Below are 9,234 nucleotides of genomic sequence, written 5' to 3'. Positions count from 1 at the left end.
AATAATACTTCGTTAATTTGAACTGAAACGCATGTAAGAGCCGCATACAAGCGCGCCGTCGTTTTTCAAAACGCAGGTGACGCGCCACTCCTTCAGATCCTCTGAAATCAACTTCCGACAACATGCAGGACACGACTGTCTCCACTGGCAACGAGGAGAACAAACTTTTGAGTTGATGGCAACTTTGAGAAGAACATCATGGGAGATGCGGACTTCAGCAAATACGATTTAGCACGTTTACAGGACGAGTTGGCGCAGGAGAGAGAGATGAAGTAAGTGCAACGTGTATTGTAAGGGAATGTATTTATAGTGAGGGATACCTGAAGAAAATAGGACCTCTGAAATAGAAATGGATGGCCAACCATTCAGTAAAGTATATTTTTACCCGACCCTCCCGCAACGCTCACTCCCCTATACCCAAAATAATAATTTAGAGAACCCGTCTAGACTACGGTCAAGTTAACCGACAATCACCAACAGCAGTCAAGCCATCCGCTCTTTAGTTTCCGCCTGAATATTTATGCGCGAATACACTCCACGGTAATGCGTGTTTTTCTGGAAACGGAGTCATATACACAGACGTTTTAAATGTATTTTGTTTAAATCGGAAAGTAATCTCTGTGCTCTTCCTCTACAGCCTACCAGGACGTCAGTAGGCCTGGTACACGTGTACAGATATTACATTTTTTGGGGGACAAATACATTTGATTTTCGTGAGGAAGCCTTTGACTCGCCTGCTGAAGTACCACCTGACATTGGTCAGGCAGCACAAATGAGCTCGAGCAGGGCCGGGCCGGGGATCGTGATTGGAAACGTCTATCCAATGCAGTGTAGCCTAGTTTTATATACACCATCCCAGCAGCTCCAAAAAATTGGAAAGAAAGTACATTTTCTTACAAATATAACTTTGCCCTGTCGATCAATCAATCAAATGTATTTATAAAGCCCTTCTTACATCAGCTGATATCTCAAAGTGCTGTACAGAAACTCAGCCTAAAACCCCAAACAGCAAGCAATGCAGATGTAGAAGTAAAGGCCCTAGAGAGGCCAGAAACTAGGATGAAACCTAGAGAGGAACCAGGCTCTCCGAGCATGCTCTTGGTATATCCTAGGCTTGCAGCCTATAGTATATAGGTTAAGGATCATTCTATAGCGACTACACAAGGCCGTACTTGATATTGCGCGCCCAGCAGAGAATCAGGGATGAGGGCCAGCATCGGGCACAAATCAAGATACAATAAAGCAACTAGTTCTCAACGACTGAGCAATATGACATTTTATCGATTGTAAATTACATGATCCTCTCCTGGACTGAAACATCAAGAAATACTAAACCCTCCCCATGACTGAAATTGAAAAAGCATGACCCTCTCACAATTTCCTCCGGGTCACACTTGTGTAAATTTGGTAGTTATACTATCACCAATCCACATTAAATGCCCGTCTGTCTGTCTCTCTGTCTCTCTGTCTCTCTCACTCCTGCATGTAGAGAGATGTTGCAGGAGTCTGTGTGTGATCTGGGGAGCACCATGACAGAGTTGGAGGAGAGACTAAACAGTGTGAACCTTGAGGGTGAGTCTGTATGGTGTGTGTGGACAGGGAGGGTGAGTCTGTATGGTGTGTGTAGACAGGGAGGGTGAGTCTGTATGGTGTGTGTAGACACGGAGGGTGAGTCTGTATGGTGTGTGTGGACAGGGAGGGTGAGTCTGTATGGTGTGTGTGGACAGGGAGGGTGAGTCTGTATGGTGTGTGTAGACACGGAGGGTGAGTCTGTATGGTGTGTGTGGACAGGGAGGGTGAGTCTGTATGGTGTGTGTGGACAGGGAGGGTGAGTCTGTATGGTGTGTGTGGACAGGGAGGGTGAGTCTGTATGGTGTGTGTGGACAGGGAGGGTGAGTCTGTATGGTGTGTGTGGACAGGGAGAGTGAGTATGTATGGTGTGTGTGGACAGGGAGGGTGAGTCTGTATGGTGTGTGGACAGGGAGGGTGAGTCTGTATGGTGAGTGTGTCACTGTGGACAGGGAGAGTGAGTCTGTATGGTGTGTGTGGACAGGGAGGGTGAGTCTGTATGGTGTGTGTGGACAGGGAGAGTGAGTCTGTATGGTGTGTGTGTGTAGACAGGGAGGAATCCCCAATTAGCTGCTGCCAAGGCAACGGCTACTCTTTCTTGGGTCCAAACAGGAATCAAAACTAATAATGTCTCTGTGTTGTACCCTCTGTTCTGGACCTGGGGATTGTGAAGAGACCTCTGGCTGTCTGTCTCTTGTGTTTTACCCTCTGTTCTGGACCTGGGGACTGTGAAGAGACCTCTGGCTGTATGTCTCTTGTGTTGTACCCTCTGTTCTGGACCTGGGGACTGTGAAGAGACCTCTGGCTGTCTGTCTCTTGTGTTTTACCCTCTGTTCTGGACCTGGGGACTGTGAAGAGACCTCTGGCTGTCTGTCTCTTGTGTTTTACCCTCTGTTCTGGACCTGGGGACTGTGAAGAGACCTCTGGCTGTCTGTCTCTTGTGTTTTACCCTCTGTTCTGGACCTGGGGACTGTGAAGAGACCTCTGGCTGTATGTCTCTTGTGTTTTACCCTCTGTTCTGGACCTGGGGACTGTGAAGAGACCTCTGGCTGTATGTCTCTTGTGTTTTACCCTCTGTTCTGGACCTGGGGACTGTGAAGAGACCTCTGGCTGTCTGTCTCTTGTGTTTTACCCTCTGTTCTGGACCTGGGGACTGTGAAGAGACCTCTGGCTGTATGTCTCTTGTGTTTTACCCTCTGTTCTGGACCTGGGGACTGTGAAGAGACCTCTGGCTGTCTATCTCTTGTGTTTTACCCTCTGTTCTGGACCTGGGGACTGTGAAGAGACCTCTGGCTGTATGTCTCTTGTGTTTTACCCTCTGTTCTGGACCTGGGGACTGTGAAGAGACCTCTGGCTGTATGTCTCTTGTGTTTTACCCTCTGTTCTGGACCTGGGGACTGTGAAGAGACCTCTGGCTGTATGTCTCTTGTGTTTTACCCTCTGTTCTGGACCTGGGGACTGTGAAGAGACCTCTGGCTGTATGTCTCTTGTGTTTTACCCTCTGTTCTGGACCTGGGGACTGTGAAGAGACCTCTGGCTGTATGTCTCTTGTGTTTTACCCTCTGTTCTGGACCTGGGGACTGTGAAGAGACCTCTGGCTGTCTGTCTCTTGTGTTTTACCCTCTGTTCTGGACCTTGGGACTGTGAAGAGACCTCTGGCTGTCTGTCTCTTGTGTTTTACCCTCTGTTCTGGACCTTGGGACTGTGAAGAGACCTCTGGCTGTCTGTCTCTTGTGTTTTACCCTCTGTTCTGGACCTTGGGACTGTGAAGAGACCTCTGGCTGTCTGTCTCTTGTGTTTTACCCTCTGTTCTGGACCTGGGGACTGTGAAGAGACCTCTGGCTGTCTGTCTCTTGTGTTTTACCCTCTGTTCTGGACCTGGGGACTGTGAAGAGACCTCTGGCTGCATGTCTCTTGTGTTGTACCGATGAGGTGCTCAATCTCTGTGCCAACTGCTTGAACAGACAGCTGGGTACCTTTCACCCATCAACACAAAGACCAATAGTGATACAGTCAATCCCTCTTCCACTTTGAGCCAGGAGAGATTGATATGCATACTACTGGGCAGTAGTCCAGCTGAGACTAAACTAGGGCCTGTAGGACCTGCCTGGTTCATTTAGAGCAGCTCCTTATCATGGACAGACCTCTTCCCATTTTTAGCAACCATTGAGTGTAAATGTTTTGACCATAACAGCTTGCTATCTAGGTTTACACCAAGGCGTTTAATCTCCTCAATTTGCTCAATTTGCCAAATGATTTCAGGAATTGATCTAGAGGAGGTTTAGGGTTGAGTGAGTGATTTGTCCCAGAAATTAAGCTATTGCTAGATGCCCGTTCTAAAACTGTCTGGAGCTCTATGTGTCAGTTATTTATATTACTGTTGTAGCCCAACGTGTATATTGTTGAGTCGTTAGCGTACACACACACACACACACACACACACACACACACACACACACACACACACACACACACACACACACACACACACACACACACACACACACACACACACACACACACACACACACACACGCCTGTCAGCAATAGTTTATGATCAATAATATCAAAAGCCGCACTTGAAGGTTAACAAAACAGCTTATTTTCTTATTATCAATTTCTTTATTTAACTGCAAATTTCCTGCAATTCTACACATTTTATGTGTGTTCTTATGATGTCAGGAGTCGAAACCCCGCCCCCAAAAATGTTTAGAGTTTTACTATTGACTGGCCGAGGTGGTTAGTAGTGTTGCTATGGCAGCTGAAGCATGGCTCCATGTGAGAAGGTCGTGTCCATGTTCAATGGAACTAATGGAATAAACACACAAGCCTGTTCACTTGATTAAATATGATATAGCAACATATCACAGTATGTTACATTAAACATTGTGTAGTGTAAAGCATGTTGAGTGTGGGGATGTGTATCCTCTTGCCAGGTAATGAGTGGAAGACCCGGTACGACACGCAGGTGGAGCTGAACGGTCGGCTGGAACGTCAGATCACACTTGTTCACGAAAAAATGGAGGACCTGCGGAGAAACCCCATGGGTAATAGGAAGGACATGTTAAACACACACACACACACACTAAATACACACACACACACACACACACGCACACGCACGCGCACGCACACGCACACGCGCACGCACACGCGCACACACACGCGCACACACACACGCACACACACACGCACACACACACGCACACACACACGCACACACACGCACACAAGGGAAATTATTTGGTGGATTTTTAGGGTGCTTTTGAGGTGACCCCACATGCTTTCTATGTGTCTTTGCAGATCGATTAGCCTCGATACGATCCTATTATGAGGTCCCAGTGGTGAGTTCTTACATATATTGGACTGTATATTTTATGGTATATTATATACTGTATATTATAGATATTGTATACTGTATATTATAGATATTGTATACTGTATATTATAGATATTGTATACTGTATATTATAGATATTGTATACTGTATATTATAGATATTGTATACTGTATATTATAGATATTGTATACTGTATATTATAGATATTGTATACTGTATATTATAGATATTGTATACTGTATATTATAGATATTATATACTGTATATTATAGATATTATATACTGTATATTATAGATATTATATACTGTATATTATAGATATTATATACTGTATATTATAGATATTATATACTGTATATTATAGATATTATATACTGTATATTATAGATATTATATACTGTATATTATAGATATTATATACTGTATATTATAGATATTATATACTGTATATTATAGATATTATATACTGTATATTATAGATATTATATACTGTATATTATAGATATTATATACTGTATATTGTGGTATATTATATACTGTATATTGTGGTTTATTATATACTTTATATTATATACTGTATATTATAGATATTATATTATATACTGTATATTATAGATATTATATTTTATACTGTATTATAGATATTATATTATATACTGTATATTATAGATATTATATTATATACTGTATATTTTATGGTGTATTATATACTGAATATTATAGATATTATATTATATACTGTATATTATATACTGTATATTATAGATATTATATTATATACTGTATATTTTATGGTATATTATATACTGTATATTTTATGGTATATTATATACTGTATATTTTATGGTATATTATATACTGTATATTATAGATATTATATTATATACTGTATTTTATGGTATATTATATACTGTATTTTATGGATATTATATTATATACTGTATATTATAGATATTATGTACTGTATATTATAGATATTATATTATGTACTGTATATTATAGATATTATATTATGCACTGTATATTATAGATATTATATTATGTACTGTATATTATAGATATTACATTATATACTGTCTATTATAGATATTATATTATATACTGTATATTTTGTGGTCTATTATATACTGTAGATTATAGATATTATATTATATACTGTATATTTTATGGTATTATATTATGTACTGTATATTATAGATATTATGTACTGTATATTATAGATATTATATTATGCACTGTATATTATAGATATTATATTATATACTGTCTATTATAGATATTATATTATATACTGTCTATTATGGATATTATATTATATACTGCATATTATAGATATTATATTATATACTGTATATTTTATGGTATATTATATACTGTATATTTTATGGTACATTATATACTGTATATTTTATGGTATATTATATACTTTATATTATAGATATTATATTATATACTGTATATTTTATGATATATTATATACTGTATATTTTATGGTATATTATATACTGTATATTTTATGGTATATTATATACAGTGTATTATAGATATTATATTATATACTGTATATTTTATGATATATTATATACTGTATATTTTATGGTATATTATATACTGTATATTTTATGGTATATTATATACGGTGTATTATAGATATTATATTATATACTGTATATTTTGTGGTCTATTATATACTGTATATTATAGATATTATATTATATACTGTATATTTTATGGTATTATATTATGTACTGTATATTATAGATATTATATTATGTACTGCATATTATAGATATTATATTATGCACTGTATATTATAGATATTATATTATGCACTGTCTATTATAGATATTATATTATGTACTGTATATTTTATGGTATATTATATACTGTATTTTATGGTATATTATATACTGTATTTTATGGTATATTATATACAGTGTATTATAGATATTATATTATGTACTGTATATTATAGATATTATATTATGTACTGTATATTATAGATATTATATACTGTATATTTTATGATATTATATACTGTATATTATAGATATTATATACTGTATATTTTGTGGTATATTATATATTGTATATTTTGTGGTATATTATATACTGTATATTATAGATATTATATTATATATGGTATATTATAGATATTATATTATGTACTGTATATTATAGATATTATATACTGTATATTATATACTGTATATTATAGATATTATATTATATACTGTATATTATAGATATTATATTATATACTGTATATTATAGATATTATATACTGTATATTATAGACATTATATTATATACTGTATATTTTATGGTATGTTATATACTGTATATTATAGATATTATATACTGTATATTAGATACTGTATGTTATAGATATTATATTATATACTGTCTATTTTATGGTATTATATACTGTATATTATATTATATACTGTATATTATAGATATTATATACTGTATAATTTATGGTATATTATATACTGTATATTATATTATATACTGTATATTATAGATTTTATATTATATACTGCATATTATAATATCACATTTTACACTATATATTTTATGGTATATTATAGATATTATATACTGTATATTATAGATATTATATACTTTATATTATAGATATTATATTATATGCTGCATATTATAGATATATTATATACTGCATAATATAGATGTTATATTGTAGATATAATAATAATAATAATAATATATGCCATTTAGCAGACGCTTTTATCCAAAGCGACTTACAGTCATGTGTGCATACATTCTACGTATGGGTGGTCCCGGGGATCGAACCCACTACCCTGGCGTTACAAGCGCCATGCTCTACCAGATATGATATTATATACTGCATATTATAGATATACTGTATATTATAGATATTATATACTGCATATTATAGATATACTGTATATTATAGATATTATATACTGCATATTATAGATATTACATACTGTATATTACATATATTATATATATTATATTATAAACTGCGTATTATATATATTATATACTGGATATTATAGATATTATATTTTATATGGCATATTATAGATATTATATTATATACTGCATATTATAGATATTATATACTGTATATTATAGATATTATATTATATACTGCATATTATAGATATTATAGTATATACTGCAAATTATAGTTATTATAGTGTATACTGCATATTATAGATATTCTAATATGTCTAGCATATTATAGATATATTATATACTGTATTAATAGATATTATATTATATACAGCATATTATATATATTATATACTGCATATTATAGATATTATATACTGTATATTATAGATATTATATTATATACTGCATATTATAGATATTATAGTATATACTGCAAATTATAGTTATTATAGTGTATACTGCATATTATAGATATTCTAATATATCTAGCATATTATAGATATATTATATACTGTATTAATAGATATTATATTATATACAGCATATTATATATATTATATACTGCATATTATAGATATTATAGTATATACTGCAAATTATAGTTATTATAGTGTATACTGCATATTATAGATATTCTAATATATCTAGCATATTATAGATATATTATATACTGTATTATAGATATTATATTATATACAGCATATTATAGATATTATATATGTTTTTAGAAATGTTTGCAAATGTATAAAATATTACAAACAAAAATACCTTATTTTCGTAAGTATTCAGACCCTTTGCTATGAGACTCGAAATTTGAGCTCAGGTGCATCCTGTTTCCATTGATCATTCTTGAGATGTTTCTACATCTTGATTGTATATAAGGTCCCTCAAACCAAGTCATGAGGTCGAAGGAATTGTCTTTAGAGCGCCGAGACAGGATTGTACTGTATATGTTATGGTATATTATATTATATGCTGTATATTTTTTTAAATATATATTAGATTGACAGTCAGACAGATCCACATGGGTGATTGGAGAGAGATGAACACAACACCAATAGAACACACAGAGAACCAGACCAGACCAGGCCAGACCAGACAAGATTGGACCAGACAAGACCAGATCAGACCAAGCCAGACCAGATCGGACCAGACAAGACCAGATCAGACCAAGCCAGACCAGGCCGGACCAGATTGGACCAGACAAGACCAGATCAGACCAAGCCAGACCAGATCAGACAAGACCAGCTGCCACTTTAGATAACTGTGCTGAGGTAGACAGAATAAACCTGACTTTAATCACAGCTCAGTAATCACTGGATTACGCACTAAATCAGAGAACACACTACTTAGTGTGTGTGTGTGTGTGAGCACGC

The 9,234-nt window shown here is 34.7% G+C and overlaps 1 protein-coding gene across 1 annotated transcript in view; it reads left to right on the top strand.

The window, feature by feature from the left end:
- Positions 1–60: 60 nt before the first annotated feature.
- Positions 61–9,234, top strand: part of ccdc169 (coiled-coil domain containing 169) — an 18,613-nt gene continuing 9,439 nt past the window's right edge. The window contains exons 1-4 of the mRNA XM_046318179.1: positions 61–272; positions 1,490–1,572; positions 4,506–4,616; positions 4,873–4,913. Of these exons, the coding sequence (XP_046174135.1) occupies positions 199–272; positions 1,490–1,572; positions 4,506–4,616; positions 4,873–4,913 (309 nt within the window). The 5' untranslated portion in view covers positions 61–198. The remainder of the gene's footprint in view (positions 273–1,489; positions 1,573–4,505; positions 4,617–4,872; positions 4,914–9,234) is intronic.

This window comes from Oncorhynchus gorbuscha, linkage group LG20 (assembly GCF_021184085.1).
Source record: "Oncorhynchus gorbuscha isolate QuinsamMale2020 ecotype Even-year linkage group LG20, OgorEven_v1.0, whole genome shotgun sequence".
Classification (NCBI taxonomy): Eukaryota; Metazoa; Chordata; class Actinopteri; order Salmoniformes; family Salmonidae; genus Oncorhynchus; species Oncorhynchus gorbuscha.
This window is presented reverse-complemented; position numbering and strand designations above follow the sequence as displayed.